Below are 22,392 nucleotides of genomic sequence, written 5' to 3' on the forward strand. Positions count from 1 at the left end.
ACTCTAGAAACACTTTAGTCCATCCTTGGACACCAGGCAAAGTCACTGGTGAAAGTATAAATGAAATATACCTGGACCCCTTGCTAGAGCACTGCACAAAGAATGGAACACACAAGATGCACTTTCACCATCACCCATTATGTACTGTATGGCTTCCTAAGGAAAATCCAAGGCTTGCCACAGGTAGATTTAATACACAGATTTAATAATAGCCTAGATAGGAACAGACAGTTTAGTTACTTTACAGATGTTGGTAAAGTGGGAGAAGCTACAAGCACATCAGAATTCAGATTAATTTTCACAAGTCAAAGAATCACCCTGAGAAGTAAAACACAATTCTGGTAAGGTCAATGAGAGTCTCCAAACTGGAGGAAAGATTGCACAAATACAGCAGAAGAAACAAACAATAAGAGAATACAACCAAATCCTTCCTCAAACCAGCCCAACAAATCTGTCTTGACCACCTGTTCCTCTGCCTTCACCTCTTTTGCACAGGACACAAAAAAGTTTTATGTTTTCACCTTTTCTGTTCAAGCTTAATCAACTAGGTTGTAGTTTGAGTACAGTGGGATAGAACATTCTTTGAGATTTTGTTTTAGAGTGGAGACTTAAAACATATGCTTACAAATCTACCAGTTTAATTAATTCCTTGGGTTTAATAACTATTTTTCTCATATGACCTTAAAACATTGCTAAAGGACTGAAAATCTTGATAACATCAGAGAGGCTGCTTTCTATTTATAGTTGGCTATTATAGACATCCATATCTTCCTAATCACGACCAGATCAAAATGCATTCTCTGCTGATTTTCAGTTTTCCAAATTTGGACATTTTTAGATTACTGACATGAAATTACCTTGAAGCACATAAATATTTAAGCAGGGATAGTTTACCTTTTCTGGTGGGTGTATAATAAACAGTTTAACCATCATCTATATACAGGCTGTTTTGTTCTCCATCTAAAGAGACAATCACCTTTTATCCTTTCCATTTTTTTTCTTCGTTTCAGTGCTATTAGGAAACTATTCACAAGTGCAACCCTGAACAATTCCATGCAGTAATTATGACTAAATGACAAAGAGATGCGGACAATTACCGAGTCCATTTTGAAACCCTACACTAATAAAGTCATTAGATGCTGCCCTTGCCATGAGCCTTCTAAAAGCTTCTGAAGTCACAAGAACACACGGCATTGTTCAGTGGGACAATTGCTGCTGGCAGAATGCAAACCTTGAGTTAAACCATGCTGCAAATTGATCTTGACATTCTGTTAAGACCGCCACTAAAATCAAAAGCAAAGGAGAAAAGGAGAAAATGAGCGGGTGGGATGTAATCATGGAACAGAAGGGTTCCCTCCTCACCTTCTTTCCTCTTCCTCCTCAAAACAAACCATACAGAAAATTACAAACTCGCCTGGTGTTTGAGAACCTTTATTTTTAAAACATTAATTAGACTTCTGACCTGTTTTTATTGACTGGCACTGTATTGCTATTAAAGTAAATTAAATAAAAAAAATTGCAGAATACAATAGAAAAGGTTTTCACACCGCTCTGTGAAACCTGTTAAGGATTTAGTGCCTGAAGAACACGTCCAACAGTTTTGCAAGCAACATATACAGAATCTGTGGTCACTCCTGAAGAGTCAGTGAGAAATTAACTCACCTCCTCCCGCTCTCACAGACCCCACACCTGCAATATATTTGCTGAAGGATCAAATGGGATTGGGGAGCTGGAGTAATATGGTCAACTGGTCTTCATCCAGGCATGCATCATTCAGTAGGTTAGAATTAAGGGTCAGCAACTGTGAATATGGCTAATCACTTGATGACGGAAATTGCAGGTGAAGACAACCTGCTGCTGAGAAGCACTTTAGTGAATTAACTCTTTCCTAAGCTTTAGCAAAGTGAAAAACTATCATTTGAACATTAAAACTAACAAATACCTGTCATCAGAGCAAAATTGGCGACACCTTGAAATACAGTGCCCAAGGGCAATGACATCAAAAGCTAAAAAGCTGCTACAGATTTTTGAGTTGTTCTCTTATGGCTTTGGCTTTGCTTAACAAACACCATGTGTACTGGAAAGCTCTTAATATTATGCATTATCAGTGTTTGCAAATGCTGTGTGTAGAAATATAAGGTGCGTGTGCATGTGTGTGTATACATATATCACTATATATATAGTGATATATATATACACACATGCAAACACACCTTATATTCCTTGTATCCAGGAAAGATGTTTCCTGTTTATATGGGTAGCTTTGTGGCCTTTCTCCTCCTTTGACAGGTCACAGGAATATTTCAAAGAGTTGCTCCTTAAACTGAAGTCTAAACTGCAGGAGATAAAGATTTCATGTATGCTCCTTAACAGTAAAAGCACCACATTATTTTCCTTAATGAAGGCTACTTATTTTATTTCCCCTTTAGTATAATGTTATTATGATAAATGAAAAAATTGATAATCACTGAACTTACTCAAACTGCTCCCTTCACTGCAAACCTGATATCAGAGGCAATTAAAGCCCATGGAAGCCAAAAAAAAAACTTCTTCCTCTCAACTTTATTAACTAGACTTCTACTTCATTTTGACAAAGTAACAGTCCTGCATGGCTGCAGAAAGAAATATTTAGCATCTGACTCCCACAGTTGTAATGCTTATGCTCTTGCACTGATGCTGGCAGGTACCCAGCTCTCTCACAGCATTTTACTCCTACAGCATTTTACTCCTACCAACAGACTCTCTTCAATCTATTGGAATGGAGATTGGAGATTGAGAGATTCCAGAAGAAATGGGCTATTGTACTGTAATGCAGGTTTGAAGCACATTCTTGTGTCAGTGTCAGCTGACAAACTGACACTAAAAAGTGTGGGAAAATTAAAAGTTAGGGAAAATGACACAAATTTGGAGCTGGTTTTGTTCTACAGTGTTCAGGATGGACCCTCATTTCATTAATGAGAAAATTTGAAACTATTAGGACTAATTTTGAAATAGAATTACATCTGTGGATCAAAACATTCAGAAGATTTTTTGGCTTATAAAAGGAAAGTCTTTATAGCTGTTTGAATTTACTCATGCCATTCCGAAGTACTGAAACCATGTCTTTACTACTGATATTGAGCTGTCCCTGTTGACTGCTGTAAATCAAGTGGGCCTGATTCCTCTGCTGTCCCACCCTGGCTTTTCCAGCATTTTTACAATGCAATTGGAGGAGTACAAATTAGCTGCTCTTGGGCTACACCAGCAGGCAAAACCCAGTTCCTCCTGTTGTTGCTGTGGTCTTCTCAGCATTCAACTAAAAAGCTGCATTTAACTGTGCTCATAGGGCTAGAGAACAGAATGGGCTCCAACATCACTGTCACTGCGTCACTGAAGGGTAGTGATTGAACACAGGGAATGAGTATTTATTTATGGGAATGCCCACAGTGCATTGGCACTTTCCGAAGGGAGAAGGAAGCATCATGCCCCCTCTGAAGAAATCACAGTCTAAGGAGCAGGATGTGACACTAAACACAACCGAGAAATTATTCTAATTCAAGCCAGCATGCCTTGTTTACCCCTTACTATTTTTTGACCTCACTGTTAATATGACAGTTTCTTTGTTGTTGTTAACAGAAAGCAAAAAAAATGAAGGCTTAAAAACCCTATCGTCCAGCACAATCAGGGACTAAGTTCATTGAGAGCAGCTATAAAGCCTTAAACAAGCCCTTTATTTTGTGTTTTAAGAAGTGTCATAAGGAGTTAATAGGACACAGCTGTACAGGCTCTTTCTAACAAGCAGCTTCTGTCGCTTTGGTCACCACAGGTGTCTGTGTAACCTGCAAACTCTTATTACTAGTGTATCAAAGTTGTGCTACTTAATAGATTTCTTTAGTAAAACACAACAAAGCAATTACATGGCTGTTGATCGTTAGTCATAAAAAACCCCTCAAACACAGTTTTTCAAAAGAAACTACACTGCAATTTTTTGTCATTGTAAAATAAAAGAAACTAGAGAATTAAATAGAAGAGCAGACAATAGAACAGCAGGTAGTCAACTGAACTTAGCCACTACAGATGGTTTAGAAATAGTGTTTCCTTCTACACCAACTTGTGGGATAAAAGAAAAGGAGGAGGCTCCTTACTGCCCATGAATGGCAATACCAAAAGACTTAAGCAACTTTGCAGTCTATGTATTTGGTCCTATGAAAGAACCTAGATGTTTCTTTTTCCTCTATTACTTTTTTTCTTTTTCAGAAACTTTTAATCTGTTTTTGCAACTGCTTTTATCCATAACCTTTTACACTTCTCTAGAATAACTCGAACTAGAAACATTGCTGCTGATCCCTCCAATGACAAAATGCAGAAGGTCAAGTGAGGAATTCCTTAGAAACACCAAGTGTCATTTAAAAAGCACATTAGAAAAAGAGACTATTCCATTCTCCAAGGTCACCTCAGTAAAGAAATATTAACTATAATTTACCTAGTGAAGACTAGAAATGCATAAATGCTGTATTCTAGTAATCCACAAGAGAAAGAAACATAAATGTATCATTTTCCTTGCTCAATAATCATTTGAATTTTGTAAAGAAGTGGCAATCTTATTCCAGACCAAATGACTATTGCATCTTTCAGTCAAAAATTAGAATAACTCTAATTATAATAATATACTTAGGATGTTACCCTGGCAAGACATGATCAGTCATCTTCTAGGTAAATAAAGCAATGAAATAAGGTCCAGTCAGAGAACCAAACAGGTCTGATTTCTAAATGTTACAATAATAATAATAGCATTACTTTCAGTAGATCATGATCAACTGATAAGTAACTAAAGAAGAGAAAGGCCTTAGTGTAACACTAAGAAATTTTGTTAGCAATCTACAAAAGTTGTAGAAGGAGGTGGAATATACAGTTTCAATTTCTTTACTCATCAGCAAAATTACGGTCTAAGACATAAAATAGGTTTTATTATATTAAAACCAAAATATCTGAACATTCCCAAAAGAATGTTCTGTAAGAAAACTGTAGTTCAAAAAAGTTCATAGGAATTGCAAGTGTTTAACATTTTGCATAATGTGTTCTTAATACTAAATTATCACACAAATGTTATTGTTTAAATAAGATTTTCATTAACAACAACAGTTATTACCCCAGACAGCTCTCATGTAGTTACACCAACATACACACAATTAATGCCATGTAATATCATGGCACTGCAGTGCATAACTGTGAAGGCACATGTTTGAATATAGAATCATGTTTGAAAATAAACTGAAAAAAGAAAAGAAACAATTCCTTCAATTACTTTTTCCGGCAGAGGAATAAGAAGTCACTTTGTGATGAATACAAGGCCAGCCCAATTCTCAGTGAATGTCAGCCAGCTCCATTGATCAGCTGAGAACGAGCATGAATTTTAGGTCAAATAGATATAAAGCACCACAAGATTTGATAGCCAGAGATAAGGGCCTTCCTGAGAAAAGCTGCTCCACTCAGAGTCCAAAGAGTCTCACCTTGCTCTGTTTGCTTCTTTTGTCATGTCCCATGCCCAGGTTATGAAGTTCTGACTCAGGTAGGAGACAATGGATTCAGCACAAAGCATTTGTGAGCAGAAGACGTTGGTTAGTACACTGTCATCATGGTGGAGGTAGATAGCAAGAAGCTTTCTCTGGAAAAAATGTGACAAGAGATGAGTGAAAAGTTACTGAGGCAATTTACAATTTAAAGTTGCTGCTGCAGATTTGTGTTTTTGTACTCACAATGGGATTTATCAAGGGTGACAAGTATCTCAACACAAGAAATAATCAGCAGATTTCAAGTCAAATGGTCCATCCCTGCAATTTTTAAATATTCTCAAAATCTTCCTAATATTCTGAGTACTAAAATACAATATATTATGTGCTTAGGACATGAAAAGAACAACGAATGTAAAACAAAAACCTTATTAACAGACCTAAGAAATGAGTGAACTTTTTTGGCTTGTTGCCCAATAAAAATAACATTTCAATGAACAAGAAACATGTCTCTTGACTGGACAGCATCTGCCACAAAAAACATATGAAAAAAATGATAGTGCACTGCTATCACCACCTCTGTAGCCAAAAAAAGAGGCACTACATGTTGAGATGGTGTCTATGGTCTCTGGAAACAAAATATTCTGTGCTGTTCTTCTGGAACCCTATCAAGTAAAACTTGAGCTTCGCTGCCAGCAGCTGCGTCCCCATGAAAATTTCCACCTTTTGGAAAACAAGTCTGTGTGCATGTAAATATAGAAAGCAGGCTGCAAATATACAGGGAGACTATGAGCTAGCTAAGGACTGTGATTCTGCAACTGGCATTCTATGAATCATAAATATAATTCAGAAAATTACAGCTTTCCATTCCCCCATACCCATATAAATTATTTTAAAATAGTACTTGAACATATTTGCTGAGAAGATACGGTGCTATTTTCAGACTTTTATTTAAAGTAATTTCAAATCTCTTCATCAGAAGTAACAGTGAACCCTAGATATTGATGTGTATTGATATAGCAAGACATGGGATGCAATTTCCAGATAAGCCGTCTTTGCAGAAAGCCCCTGTAGGGCTCTCGCCTCATATACTGGATTTGGATAAAATTTAATGACTGTTTATAAAAGGAACATTTGAACATTCGACTTTGGGAAAGGGATTAGTAATTTGCATTACTGTTTGTCTAATTTAATTTAAATGTTCTTCAGAACCACGTACGCATGTGCCAGGAAGGGCCACTAATAAGCCTAACATGCAGAGATCCATATAAGTGCAGCCAACAATGTTGACTGAAACTAAACTTGAAAATCCAGGGCACTGATGCACAATATCATGCAATAAAACAGCATTTTTGTGGTGATATTTAATTTAAAAAGAAGAAAGAGGCAGGGGAAGATCAGGCACTGTCTGTTTTTGAGGATCAGCCGTTCTGCATTTCAAAGCGTCGATCCCTGCAATATCCAGGTTACTGTGCTAGAATCTCGACTATTATATAGCAGTTGTAAGAGAGGGAGGGCAAAGATGTGTTTACTCAGTGATTAGGGCCTTAGAATAAGCCTCTAGCTCCTAGAGAGACAGCTCACCACTTATTCATTTGGACCAATTCACAAAGCCTAGAAAGATTAAACATCCATGCTGAGAAGACAAGCGAATGCAGACGGTGAAAAAGAAATAAAAATTCTTTAAAAACTCTGAGATGACTTCATTATTTTTTCCACAAGGAAACTTTAGGAAAGTGTTTAGTTAGAGAAAAACCCACATTGACCTCTCTCTAAACCCTTAATCTTTCCTTTGTGGTGGCACTGCTTTGTGGTAAGCGGATGGCTTTGCTCTCCTCTTTTCACTGGGAGCGGACAGAAAAAAGGGCTCTTGAGAAACACTTTTACTTCCAAAGAAACAACCCCATGAAACTGTTAAATATGAGATTCCGTACAACAGAATGTTTCAAAATATGTACAGTTTTAGGCTTAAAGATTTAGGGACAAATTTCAGTAAACAGAACAGGCATGAACACAATGGAAGTTTACACTGAGTTACTTCCCAAGGGAATGTAATTTTTGTTGCATCAACAAATCTCACCATGCAAAGACTAAACTCCATCACATATAAAAGACTGTACATGTATCTCATACCACATCCAAAATGTTAAGGGTGGGCACAGGCATACTGCTATCATAAATACAAAGAGATAGCAGGAGGAACTGAAGGGCTAAAATATTATTTTGAAAAATATTTGTGAACGCTGGGGACATTTTTTCCGTGGAAAAATGCATGATTGCAAAAGGGTCACAGCTTGAAGTTTGTTGTTGTTGCTGCTGTTGTGTTGGTTTGTTTTCATGTTTGTTTATTTTACTAACCCATGGTAGCACATATTTATAAGCAAGTTTTGGTTGTGTTTATGTCAAGCCTTTGAAAAGTCAGAGTAAACTCTAGGATTCTATTATGACAATACTGGATACTTTGAAGTCAATTTTGAACGATTAAAACAGCCTTACAAAACTGTTGAACAGTCTCAAATTACACAAAAGAAGCCTACTGATGGAGCACTAGACTGTTCTATGTTGGGTTTTTCAAAAATATGACATGGAGGTTATGTAATTAGCATGAAGTTTTAAACAAGGGAAAAAAAAAACAACAGGGAAAAACTTTTACTAGTCCCTATGAAGGTATAGGATACCAGAAAGGTTTTAAGCACTGAATACCTGAAGGACTTCCAAAGGCCTTAGGACTTGAGGAACTTAAGCCACCAAGGGATGCATTTTTCAGAGTATGTGCATGCTGAAGACCAGGCATTAAAGAGAAGTTAACACACTTTGTACAGAATTAGAAGAAAAGTTGTCACTGAGGCCAAAAAACCCGTAGATCTTGAGGTGACTAAATTGGCATCAATGGGTAATGGGATTTCTAAGCTTCTCAGCCAGTTCCTAATACTGTGAATAACTCAGATAACTCAAAAGAATATGAACTTGAATGAGAATAGGAATGCAATCATAAGGGTCAGCAAGACCACAAACCTGAATGGTTATTTCTGAATCTCAGGTTTACAAGTTCAAGTAATGACTGAGACAGAAAAGTTCATGATGTAACAGCTGCTAGAGGCTTGAGTGTTCTGTCAAACTGGCAGGCTAAGAAACCAAAATCTTAATTTTTTCCTCCAGGTTTTATGCAGTGAGAATTAATTCAAATAAACAATGGGATGCATTTATTTACACTTCTTTAAATCTTTGAAGTGCACAATCTGATCCACCTGTCCAAGGTGATCTTGGAGCTCATGGGATCAGCCATGGATACTTTACCTAGCCTTGTAGAAGACACCTGAAAAAAACTTTACCCCCAGGTTCCTAAAGTAAGAGTGAGGTGATCCCTGTAAACTTCTGATCCCATATTTTGTATTAAACATGGCATAAGACATCCCCAAACTAGCTCCTAGTTTAATCTTCCTGTAATTTTACCTTTCAGTAAAACACCTATCTCAAAATTTCATCAGTGATGAAGAACCCCCAGGAGCCATGGTAAGGTGTTCAAACAGCTACCCACTCCCAGGTAAAGGTGTGTTAGAGCCTGCTTTAGTCTACTTTCATCTCCCAACTATTTGATCCTATTATACTGTTGTGTCTCCATTTCAATCAATTGCACCTGTAGTGGTACCTTACATAATGCAAATAGTGTCCAGTAATTAACACCAAACTCAGGTAAGATCTATCATCACAAGATTTGAAAGAAGAGGAAATGTAGAGTGAGGCAGTAAAGTTCAAAAAAACTTCCATTATTTAGTATCAAATACAGAAGATGCTGAGGAGATACCCATACCCAGGAGCAACCCTCCAGATATAAAAGATTTAGCTACTTTTAGGTATGGAAAATGAAAGATGTGTAGGCAAACAGTGAAGCTACTAAACTGGTGTTGAAGTAGCAATTTCTAAACATGGTTACCCACAAATTCAGAAATAATTTACAAATTAAAGGACAGAATGCTGACACACATCAGAAAAGGCTGGAAAGAAAATGGTGACTAACATGGGACTAAACAGGAGTTTATGTTCAGATATTTACCACAGTGCAGCTGCTTCACTCTTCCTGAAAAGCTAGAATTATACTTCTATACCTGTCCTCCAGTTTCAATCAGACCATGTACATTAGTGGTCAGGTTATTTGTGTTTAATCAGAATCTGTAAAGTGGTAATTCCTCCAGCTGTAATCTGTAATAATTTCAGTATAAACTTACTTAGCTGAAATAATAAGGGACATTTTTCTGAGTCATACAGGTAAAAATGATGCTACAGAAAGTCCTGTATGAAGGAATATTCTGCTACCACCAAGGAAGAGGGAAAAAAATAGCTTTTATTTGAACACACCAAATCATGGAAGGAGCATATTTTGCTCTGGGTATTCAGGAAATAAAGAACCCATATGTGAGAGGGATGGTGCTGCCTCTAAATTGAACCTAAAAGACAGAATTCAAGGAGAAGAAAAACACGGTCATTTTCAGAATGCAGGAATATATATTGAGGTGACAATACCAATCTGTGCTAAGAGAGATGTTTCACATATTTATTAAAAGTCAGTGGACAGAAAGGTTGAGAGAGGAGCAGGAGGTGAGCTGACAGAGGTATATAAAGATAAGAGCTCCTGAAAAGGCAAAGGCAATGTCTTTATTCTTTCTCTCAATAAAAGAGTAGCAACCACCTATAAAAACGAAAGACAAACAACCTCTAATAAAAGAAAATACTTTAGTATTACTCTCATATATAACTCAGTAAGCTTCAATATAGCAATTAAAATCTAGTATTAATAACAATACTGCCATAAGTTAGGACTGACCCTCTGATGTCTCAGAACACAGGACACCCACAAACTGCTTTCAGACACAAAGACACCTTCCCCAAACACCTTGTTAGAAATGTCTATTATAAGATTTTTTCCATGGCATCAGGTGTAGCAACTCCTATGGCAGTGTAGCTCTGTAGCAAGAGCAAGCCCATTCTTCAGAAACTTAGTGAAAGGGGAACTCTTCTTTCCAATAAACAGAGGAAGACTTTCACAAAAAACAGCTTAATTGTTGATTTAATAAACCTCTGTCTCTTTCTCTTCCTGACCCCATTAAAGGAAATACTGAAAATATTTTCTTGTCATATATGCAATAAGAAATGAAAACACAACACCCTTAACTATCAGGCTGCTGGAGGCAGTTGGGAATTTCATGGCCAAGGACACTGGCTGTTAAAAGCAAGGCTCTATATCTTGGGTATTGTATTTTTGTGGCAATAAGTTATACAGGTTTTAAAGCAGAGCCACATTTGACCTCATTCCACCTCTCCTGTCAAAAACTGGAGTTGTTGTGGCAGCAGTTGCTCCAAAGGTTAAAAGACACCCATCGTGTATATGAATTTTCACTGGCTAACGACTCAAACACAGCAGATAAACACCTCAACTTTTTTAAAAGGTATTTCTTTTTCAAGAACATTTTGTTAAATAAAAATGAATTAAGACAGATTTAACAGGAAACATCTATTTTCATTTAAAAAATTGAACTCATATTCTGCATTCAAAACACACATTCTGACATAAGTTAATTTTCTTCAAACAACCCAAATTAAAATATGCCTGGAAAAAAGCTTCATGTTTATACACATTGGGCTTTTTTTTTTTTTTTTTGAGGTCAAAAGTATCCAAAATACAGATTTAAAACACAGCTGATGGCTGTCTCACTAGACATGAACTGCAGAGTGCACCTTCTGCTCTGGACAGAGTTGAGAATTTGTCAAGAAAAGGCCAAGATCTCTGAGCACTCAAGCTGCCAAGTGCTCTCAAATTAAATCAGTTTGAAGCGGTTTTCATTAAGATGGATTGAGTGTGGCATCGTGAGAAACACTCTATCAAATGTAGTGTTTTACTTAGTGATTAAGTATATACCAGTTGATGAAGCTGCCCAAATCCTTCGTAATCCCAACACTCCAATAAACATTTAATGAGTATATAAGTTCAAAAAGCCTAGTAGAGGATTTAAACCTTCAATCTTGTTTTTATTTACCCTTGGAACTCAATATCTCACTTCATGTGAAGAATGCTGGTGCCTGCAGCTCATCTGTTGCCCTGGTAAAATTAAGTGCCCTCCATAGTATAAATTAGAAGACAAGACACACAGGTTGCAATTTCTCCAAAGCTTTTTTTTTACACTGAAATATATTTTTAAAATTATTTAAGGAAATTAAATTATAGAAATATGAAATAATGTGTCCCTTTCCTCAATTCTGAATTCCAGAAAAAATTACTTTGTAACAGGGAAAAGCAGTGAAAATAAATGGTATTTCCACATTCTCATATCTTTGCCTAAAATCAGAATGTTACAATCAAAATGATGCCATTCCAAAGGTGGGAGGGAGAGCTTTCAAAATAAGGCAATATTCAGAAAAAAAAACCTCAACAATCCAAACAACACAAACAAAAATGAATATTCTCTTAATATACATATATATATATACATATATATATATACACAAACAATGTTTTATACACAATATACACAATGGTTTTATTGCGATGATGACCTGGCCTGAATAAGTCACAAAATATTAAAAATGTAAGGCAACACGAATTTCAAAAGTAGTATGTAAGTAGCACAAGAAATATTTTGAGCAATAAAAAACTAAGTAACTGCACTGCATTAATATCAGATTTATAGGTAGAAAACTGTTAATGAAAGTTCTTTATGAGTTTTGTCCACTATTACACTGATACACTGTCAACCATTTCTGATGACATGACACTAAATGAACTTCCCAACTCACACCCTTTCCTTGTTCCATTCATAGGATTTTTTCTCTGTGCAAAGACATGAAAATATTCACTAAACTTAGAGTGTTAAGTATGTGTCAACTTCAGCTATATAGTGTAGATTTATAATTCTCACATTTATCAGAACAGCCCCTAACATAATACAGAAAGTCCTTCCAATATGAATAACTACTTTCTTCATTTTAAAATTAAACATCTATCAAGAAAACAAAAAGTAAATTTAAACAGCATGATTTTCTTGTTTGTGTTTCAGCTTTATCTGTGCTTAATTATGCAGGGTTTTGGGTTTCTCCATGGTGAATCAAGCCACCAAAACTTAAATAAACTGTCTCCATTCGAATTTTATTAAAATACTGATTTTAAAACTGTGCATGGAATAACAGAAACTTGAGATGCCTGGTTGGATATACAGAAAAACTAAACAACCAAACCTTAGTACTGGAACTTACTTGGCAGATAAAGGCTCTACAAAGGGGGGAAAAAAGCACACTGTATTTGAGAGAGCTTCCAAATTTAAATTTACAATTTCATTAGCCATTCTTCAAAGGAGCTACCAACATGCAACAGTGAACTTGTCAACCACAAGACTCACAGGCAGGGTTATCTGGTGCTAGGACACCATTATTTCAGGAAGAAAAGGGAGGAGGGGAAAAGAAAAAGAGTAGCTTTGACAACTAAAGAGCTTCAGTAAAAATACAGCCTGAATGATTAGAAAGCATCAGTTATTCACTGCAATTTCAGCAACCACCAAGGTAAGTCTTTTAGTCAGTCAACTGAATGAGTGCAACTCTTGTCAAATAATAAAAGCAAAACAACTCCAAAATGTAGCTCAGCTTTTCAAAAATCAAGATGAAACCCTTAAGGTGATTTCCAGTCCCCCACTATTTTAAATAAAGTAGTTTTAATACACACTTACATCTCTTGCTTTCCCATAGAAGGCTTCTTGGAAAGCAGCCTCTAATGATCCAATAAAATAAACAGGATGGCAGTCACCATATCTATTAGAGATAAAGAGATAAAATTTCCAATTAATAAAAAAGGACAAAATCAAGTAATTTCAATATTCTACCTTTTCATAAATTCTGTAAATGCAATGCATTGGCTAAATCTTTAGAAAGATGAATATTACACTTCTAAAGGACAGAAAGAAAATATTTAGGACCCATTTGTTTTCTGATCTTGAAAAACTCAAAGTAATGAACTACTACCTTACCAAATTTATCATAAAAACATTCTCTTACACATGTAGATACATTAAGTTCTACACAATTTTCTGTAAAATTTCTACACAATTTTCAAATTATTTTCTCTCTCTATTATATTCTTAAAGGTTAGTTGAAGGGTATTCTTCCATTACAGATTAAGGCATCTCATACACATAAAGGAATATTTCATCACTGGAGTGAAAACAGAAAATACATAAACTTTCCATTACGTTGCAGCTTCTACCAATTCAATGAAACAAGCAACTGTTTAACAATGCATCATTTGGTAGTATAAAGTTTTTTAAAAATCCAGAATATCTCTGTTTTTTAACAGTCAATATTTACCCAACCATTTTGCTATTGTGAAAACTCTTACAGCAACTATGTATTTATTTTTCAATACTAATCAGTTTCAGCTTTTCTGTTCCTGCATATCATAATAAAATTATCAAATATAACCAATCTTTCTCATCCTTCTGGTCCTTTACATAATTAAGTAATGGTACAACATAGTGGCAAAATAAATAGGACAAAAATCAACCACTCCAGCTTGGGCTGAGAAATAATTTTATTTCAGAACTAGTTCTAGCAGCAGAATTAGAATTTAAATAAATTAGATTAGGATTTCTAAATATGCTATAATCTCATAAGAAAACACGTAGACTTGGTTTATTCTTATTTTCATTATTTACTAACTTCAACTGAGTTTGTAATAAGAATTGCACAGTTAACAGTCTAAGCTTACCTTGAAGAAAACTCTGCTGTAAATTGTAATAAGGCATCTCCTTCATTTTCAGCATTTTCTGGCACTTAAAAAATTGGGAAAAAAAAAAAAAAAGAAATGCAACTCTATGGAAACAGATTGTAATATGCAAACACATTCACTTCACAGGTATTTCATGTTCCCAGCTTACTGAAGTGTTACCAAGGAACCATATAAACATCATGGAAGACTATTGACTATGAACCTTTCAAAAGACAAGAAATTCCTAGAGGGTCTCATGAATATATTCAGGTTTTCCAAACAGTAAAATCCTCAGGTCCAGTGTAAGGTGATATTTCACTTGCTCAGCATTAGCACACTGGACTTACTTTAAGGCTTGAAAGGCTCCAACCTTCCTATTGAAATGTTAGAAAGTTTTCCATGTTGTTACATATATTTGCTGTCAAAAAACTTCTAATGAAGTAACACTAATGCAAGCCTAAAGTAAATAAAGAGTATGCAGGAATTGCATGTAGGAGGTAACTGACTGCTCCTGCTCAATCCTTTTCATAATTCAAGGACAAATAATCATTGAGAAACTTGATCAGCATAATGAGTAAAGCATGAATCAAAAATGAAATATAGAATTTTCAAAACAGGAAAGTGGAAATCTAGTTATGTACAGGTGCATTTGGATAGAGATCACAATTTCTCTGACTTTATTTGTTACTCATCAATTTTAAGTTGAATTATTATTCTTCAGTTGCAAGGTTAAAAATTCCCCTCCATGGAAAAGTGCTTTTATAGTTGCCAGTTATGTGTGCAGTATTTTCCTTTGGTACATCCATCAGACATGACATTCAAACAATTCTAACCAAAAGATGCTTTCCAGTTTTTAATTCTGCAGCCCCCTCCCACCTCTCTGCCTTCACCTCTGCTGTACAACCCCCAGTCAATTGTAACTCTTACTCATTGGCGATTTCCTCAAGGCAGATGAAGCTACTCCAAACATTTCCCCATCATCAACTCCAAACTCAGTGGCATCTTCAAAGTCATCTCCATCACTATCACTAACCATATGAACATCAGTGCATTGCTGTATAAAAACAAAACCCAAGTTCCACTGTAAGCTTCTATTTCAGACATTTTCAGTGAAATACAAAATACACACACAGTGACAAATACACATAATATACTGCAGTTTAATTTACTATTTTATACAGCATTATCAAAGGTAATTTTTAACAGAAGTCTGGTTGACAGAAATATTATGTGACAAAATGCATAATTAAAGAATCTCTGCATACACATAGCTGAGCAAATTTTATCCAAAGTTAATGCTGTTTTTCCACCTAATGGTACCAGAGCTGGTATAAGAAAGCTGCATAAGAAAGAGGGCAAAAAGGCACACAATGGTGGCTTTTACATTGGTATTTGGAATACCCATACAAAGGAGAAAAATAAAAATTTTAGTGCAAGGAGCTAAGGTCATCTCCCCCAGTCAGATGCTTTGCTGGGATTTGTTTGTTTTCTTTTTCCTCCTTTTCTTCAATGACTCCTTTGCCCAGTTCCTGACTTTGTCACAATTGCAGGAACTGTTAATGGATTGTTGTAAGACACAGCACAACAGGAGGGATGGTGACCACTGCACCCTGAGGTGTCTCTGCCTGCTCCTAGAGCAGACTGGGAGCACAGGGATGATGTCCTTACCTCCTCTGACTGCTCCCTTGTTTGTACAGGTGAGGATCTTCTCCCAACTGTGAGTCGATGGCAAGGAAAAGTCAGTCCTGACACGGCTAAAGTCATCTACAAAGCAAGCAATGGTTCTTCATTAAAGCCACAGTCTCAATTAAAGGTTGGGGGGAGGGATTAAGGTTGTTTAGAGGTTCAAATTAAAGACTGCATTATTTAAACATATATTAAGAAGCTGAAAAAACTAAAATTATTCCTAATTAAAATATTTAAGGAAACATCAATTGAGTTTTACTGAGGTGTATGCACAAATTATCCATGGAACTGCAAACTCCAAAGGGCCTTGAGTTGTTTCCCTTTCTCCTGAACCAGTATTGAAGTTTGAAATGTTACTATACATTGCAACTTTTACAGTTCTATGCATTGATGATGCAAATATAGATTTTTATTTTTGCTAATCAAGAAGCAACTGTTAAAGATGCTAAGTACTGATACACATAATTAAAATCGGTTAAATTGTCTTGAAAAAAATTTGTATTTTGAAAGATCTGTTTATTAGCAGAGATTGCAATAGACACAATCACATTGGCAACTTAAAAAAGATATTTCTTCTCCTTTTTGGTGATTTTAAATGTCAAGGGTGCACACCATGTTCCTCATATGAACAAAGCCACACAACCCAAACTGCTGACACTGCAGTCAGCACAGTCCACAGGATGGATGGTCAGTAGCCAGTGCCAACAGAAACGGCACTTCTGCCCTTTGCTGTATGCCTAAATCTCAATTTTTAGAAAAATTCCACAGTCATTTGAAAGACAAAATTATTGTGATGCTTGCAAACACACAGCAATAATATTTGAAAATCTGGTCCTATATTGCATTTAAAAACACACTCATTATAATGCCTAAAAATGAGAACTGCCCACTCTGTGACCAGAAGCAACTGTGCCATCTCTGCATTTAAAGGCTCTGCCCAGCCTCCTGCCTCTTCTGGAGAGCACAGCAGTCCAGGAGAAGCAAGCTTGATGACCACAAATAGCAATTTAAGAAGCACCTATTTGGAGTGATTTTACAATGCAAGTAACTCCCAAATAAAGATAATCAATTGTTTTTGCCAGTGACAAAGTATTTAATGCTATGCAATTTTTTCAGTGATGTGGAGAAGGGTAGTCCTGACTGTATGTTTAAAACATATTTTGTAAGGGTTTCTTCAGATGAAACACAGAGAGGACAGAAAAACAGCTAGATCCTGTAAAACTTGTTAGTATTTTTGCAGGGCACAGAACAAAATATTTACATTATACATTTCAGAAATACAGCACTCTCCTAATTGGACTGTAAAAACATTAGGGTAAAATACATTTCAATCATTCTCAACAAAAATCCAAGAATAAATCATAAGCCTTAAATTTCATTTACTGCCATGAGCACTGAAAATACCCCATTTATTTTTTATACATAATTCAGAGCGACTTTCTCACTTGCCTGCTAGAACTCACAGAGATTTAATTTGCTGCAGGTTGAAGCAGGCTGATTAAGCAGGCTGGTTACCAAATGAATGTTAACCTGTCTGAACTAGCCTACTGTCACATTCTCACAGCAAGGTTAAACACAAGTTTAGCTGTGTAAAAAGCCCAGCAATCGCCTCAAAGGAAGTGAGTTTTAATTCTCTGGAGTAAATGAAATATTAAAGACGACACCCAGCTCTAGACCAATTACCTATGAAACTCCTGCGACAAGAGCATAAGAACTGCATTCTCTGCCATAATCCACCATTTCAATTATTTTTATAAGCTTTTAATAATAAACAAAACCCAACTGTTATAAAACCTGAAACTTTGCCCTGTAGTTATCACACCATATGAAATGCTGGTAAAACACACAAACACCCACATGAACCACACACAGACCACAGCTCCCTCTCTCACAGCATCAAATCCCCTGACAGATGCCTGGAAAGGCTCCCAGTATCTTTTACATGCACATTAAAGAGAGAGTGGTAAGATCAAGCAGGCAGTTATTGTGCTGCTTCATCACTTGGCCCAATTGCAGGGTGTTGCAATTCCAATTTGCAACCCTATATTATAGTGTCAAAGCGTCTCTCAAACACCAGCTAACAGCAGAAGGGGTTCCACATCAGAGCCTGTTTCATCCCACTCTCCACACAGTTGCTGGAATATTGGGGGTTTGTGCACATTGGTGTGAGAAATCACCCTTCCCCTTGCCTTTTTTTTCCCCCCTTTCTGAAAAGTTGGGGTGTTTTTTGCAAAAGAAATAGCAGTTCTGCCTTCATTCCAAAATAAACACCAGGCATCAACATTCTTCTAGAATAAAGTTATCTTCATTCACAGATAGTGAGTTCTCTTGCAAAGAAAGACTCTTGCACCACAAAAGTTCAAGCTTTATTTTGGAAATCATAAAACCTCATCATCACCTCCCAGGCAGCCCAACAAACCCTTTCCTAGCACTGTAAATGCAAGGTACTGATGGGAGCACCACTGAAATGTCTTAGTGGCAAGAACTGTAGAGCTCACACTGCCCTAGAAGAGGTTTTTCTTTCTGAATACTGCACCTTCCCCCTCAAAAACAGAGATGCAGAAAATTATCATTGCAATAAATTATCATTGTTTCAGCCACCTTCCCATGGGAATGGACAAAATATTTATACCAACCCATAACTGAACCAACCCCAAAAGCGGGTTTGTAGCCAGACTACCTGATTACCCATATTCTCTAGCTTATGAGCCCATGTGGATGTGAAAGAAACCTCCAAAGTCAGTCACTTTTCTGAATTTTTCTTTTTTTGCATGAAAGTCACCCCTATTTGGGTACCAGAGCTTGAATGGGATGGCTTCCACATGCACAAGAAAAGACACTGAAAACGCATTTGCAGGACTGCATGAACAACAAGGTAGGTGTAGGTTATAAAAGAAATAACACAAAAGCAGGAAAAAAAAATTACTCTTTTTTTAGGCAGGGAAATTATGCTTGTGCAAATCAAACTGTCTCAGAACGGGAAGGTACATGAGGTAGAAAGTGAAACAAAATCAGAAATAAGGAAAATTGCTTGCAAAAAGTAACTCCAGAGCCAGATCTTTTGTCCAACACTGTGTAGACATTGCTTGTATTTATTTAATCTCCTATTTGGCTTCCTATAGCTTTTAAGGAGAAGGAAAATAAAATTCAAGATATCAGACATTTCAGGAGAGTCTCCTTTTAGGAAACAGCAGAGATATTACATGGATTCAATAGCTCTGGTATTCAAAAAGGTAAGGGTACAATCTGGACTAAAAGTGCATGAAAGGTTACCTGAAATAAATATTAACTACTAAGAGAAAGATCACTACAAAATCTTACAGTTTAGAGAGGAAAGAAATAGTCTGGTGCTCACTTGTGCTTTCCAGCTCTAAGACACTAATACTATTTGTAAATGCTCAGTGTGAGATGATTTGTTTTTCAATTGCCAGCATTAGCAATTGAGGGATAAATTTAAGCAACATTTTTTCTGATCCAAACATGCAGGATTCTTTGTCAACCTTCCAGATTAACCCAGAAATATTTGCCAAATCTGGAGTGAGACCAGATGCTTTAAACAATAAATTATTCTTCATGCTATATTAGTTTTATGTAGAAGCTTCTATAAATAGAATTCAGAACAGTCTAAACCCACTATTTTTCCCCCAAATATTTCATGATACAAATATACCTGAAGGAGAGAAAGATATTATTGAGAGCATGTAATTCCAGAGTGCTGTCACCTCATGCTCAGAATAATATGAAAAATTACAAGTCCATAATCTCAGAACCTTGTATCTTCTAGAAAGAGTTTGTTGGCACAACTTAATTCCCACTCTTGCAGACGTCTGAAATTACAAATGAAGAAACAAACCCAGTCTCTTGCACCAGTCCAGAGACATTTAATCAAGATGCTGAAGGTGTGAGAAAGATAAACAGTAGAAGGAACATGAAGGAACAATACCAGCAGAGAACTCCAGCTGCAGAACTCACTCCTCTGAGAAATGCTGATACAAAAATTATAAGCTCAGTGGACTGCATCAGGAAAGGAGTAATTGGATATGACAAATTGGCCTTCCTCATGTTCAGCCACACACTGATGGAGAAAAACAGCATCTCAAAAGAGATTTGAATGGCAGCCATACCTAATGAGCAAAGTGAAGGAAGCTGTAAGAGCTTTCTAATGCCTTACAGAATATAGCTGGGACACCCAAAGTGTCCAGCTTAAGGCAATAATCTGTACAGAACAGGACATTCTTCCTCATCCTCAATTATTGAGAGCTTGTGCTGTTCACAGGATACTTTCCATCAAGGGATCCCATCTCTGCAAAGGGATAAAGCTTTTTGTAAACAAGAACTACTCAGAACAAGCAAGTATAATGTTCAAGGCAGGTAGGAATATTTGTTTATTTTGTGCTTTTTGTTCAGCTTTTGATTATTACAAGAGCAATGAGGGTTTTGAGGGTTTGGAGTGTGTGGACACTCTGATTTGCTTTAATGGACATTAATCCATCTATCTGAACATACAGACACCTGTTAATCAGGGCAAGTTATTGTATGGAGCCTTCAGCTATAATACTCAGTACTTGTAAATTTTAAAGAAAACAGCTTTTGGCTGTTAAAAAGACTACTGAAAAGAAGAAACTGTTTCAGTCACATTTTCAAACTACTCAAACGACAAATTCTTTCCAACTCACTGGAGAGGTATTTTTCCATGACAAAATATTTTCTAATACCATCTTTTTGGCATAAAGTAGAGATTCTTGATAATTTGTTCTCAGAAATTCAAAGGTCAAACTGTAAATCTCACAAAGCATCAGACAGAAATTCAGAGACTACTTGATCCATACATAAAGGAGAAGATTCTATAAATGATGCCAGATTTCACTTGCACACACACAGCAAGTGAAGCAACAGGCAATACCTGACAATGGCAAGCCAAAACCAAAACCTTGCAGTGGACAAACCTTCTGGATTTTTAATATAAAAAGATCCTAAAAATGTAATTTCTGTATAACATCACTGATATGAATCGGTCCAATTATTCAAGTAGCTAAACTTCTACTACAGAGTCATGTTTGGCTGTATACAATCTGCTTCAATAGGAAATTAAACAGGGAACTCTCACAGCATGATTTTCTATTGAGGAAAAGGAAAAAAAAAATCCATTTTCTGCTTTTAATACTCAGAGATAAAGTAAGCAAACAAGATTCTGGTGTACAAAATAAAAAGCGTGTTTTCCGATACTTGACTCTCCCCCATAAATCTCCCATAAAAAGGGCTCTTTCTAAAGGTTGCTTAGCAGGCTGCACTACACACATAGGGGTTTGTAATACACATATATCACACCAAAAAATCTCAATCAAAAACAAATGCAGTGTTACCTACTAATCCTGGTTCAAATACTCATGTGACAGCCCTTTCAATGTGCCCAAAATGTGAGTTGTTTACCTCTTCCATTACTAGTTTACTCACTGCTACATGGCTTAAGAATAGAGAAATAAACATGACCAAGTACATTTCATAACACTCAATTATTATAAATAACTTCAGAGAGGTGCACATAGCAAAATACTCAATGACTGGCAGGTGTCTCCTCTGTGAGAATGTCACTCCCACAATTTGATCCTTTTCCTCATTGGATTAATTACCATGATGGTTCTTCCTCCTCATCAGGCAAGTGAAGGGATAAGGATAGAGGTCTGAGCAAGGAGTACTATCAAGCATTTCAATTTTCTTATTAAATTTACTATTCTGTTATGTGACCTTTTATTATAGCACAAACTAATTTTCTGAGTATGATAAATGCCAATTTATCAGATGGATGGATGGAGGGATTTTCTTGAAGATACAGGGAAAAAGGTTGCATTTTGAATTCAATTATAAGAAGTTTGAGAAGAAACAAAAACTTTGATAAAAAAGAAAAACTCTAGAAGGAACATTTCTGTTCTTGTTTTTCTATCAAACATTCTATGCACATGGTACTACTAGAAGGATTTGGATACAAGGTATTTTAGGGATCAAATGCTTTCATTTCTTAAGTGCACTGACAGCAGGTAAGGTAATAAGACAAAACTAATGATAAACCAATCTATTTGGAACACCTAAAAAATAAGTTTTTCTTCTTGCTGTTTACCATTGGAACTAGATTGGTCAGGCTGCTCCACAGCTGAGGCTCACTCACATTTCCATTCTCCTTTTGGAACCTATCTTTTCCAAGATTGAGGAAGCTAGGAAAAGCAAGGAATATTTGTATGGTGCACAGGATATAGCAATAATAGAAAAAATCCAAGTGTACAAGGCAGGGGTGAGAAGTAGAGCAAGTGAGTGAAGTTTTGTTTTTGCACTTGAAATATAAGAGTAGGAAGTTTTTCATTAAAGAAACAGTTGAATAAAATTGTAGTTTCTAAGGGTATTTTGCACAGCCCTTTCATGTGACTATTGAAGCAGGGAAAATAAGAGTATGGGAACTCTGGCAATCTTCTGCAGTTC

General features: G+C 36.2%; 1 protein-coding gene across 2 annotated transcripts in view; it reads right to left on the bottom strand.

The window, feature by feature from the left end:
- The window catches only part of FAF1 (Fas associated factor 1), a 148,065-nt gene that overhangs the window by 32,184 nt on the left and 93,489 nt on the right, over window positions 1-22,392 (bottom strand). For both annotated transcript variants that reach the window (XM_058808121.1, XM_058808120.1), the window contains exons 9-13: window positions 15,904-15,999; window positions 15,163-15,289; window positions 14,236-14,299; window positions 13,202-13,283; window positions 5,490-5,644 (exon numbers count right to left, since the gene is read on the bottom strand). In XM_058808121.1, the coding sequence (XP_058664104.1) occupies window positions 5,490-5,644; window positions 13,202-13,283; window positions 14,236-14,299; window positions 15,163-15,289; window positions 15,904-15,999 (524 nt within the window). The remainder of the gene's footprint in view (window positions 1-5,489; window positions 5,645-13,201; window positions 13,284-14,235; window positions 14,300-15,162; window positions 15,290-15,903; window positions 16,000-22,392) is intronic.

The sequence above is a fragment of the Ammospiza caudacuta genome, chromosome 7, assembly GCF_027887145.1.
Source record: "Ammospiza caudacuta isolate bAmmCau1 chromosome 7, bAmmCau1.pri, whole genome shotgun sequence".
NCBI classification, from domain to species: Eukaryota; Metazoa; Chordata; class Aves; order Passeriformes; family Passerellidae; genus Ammospiza; species Ammospiza caudacuta.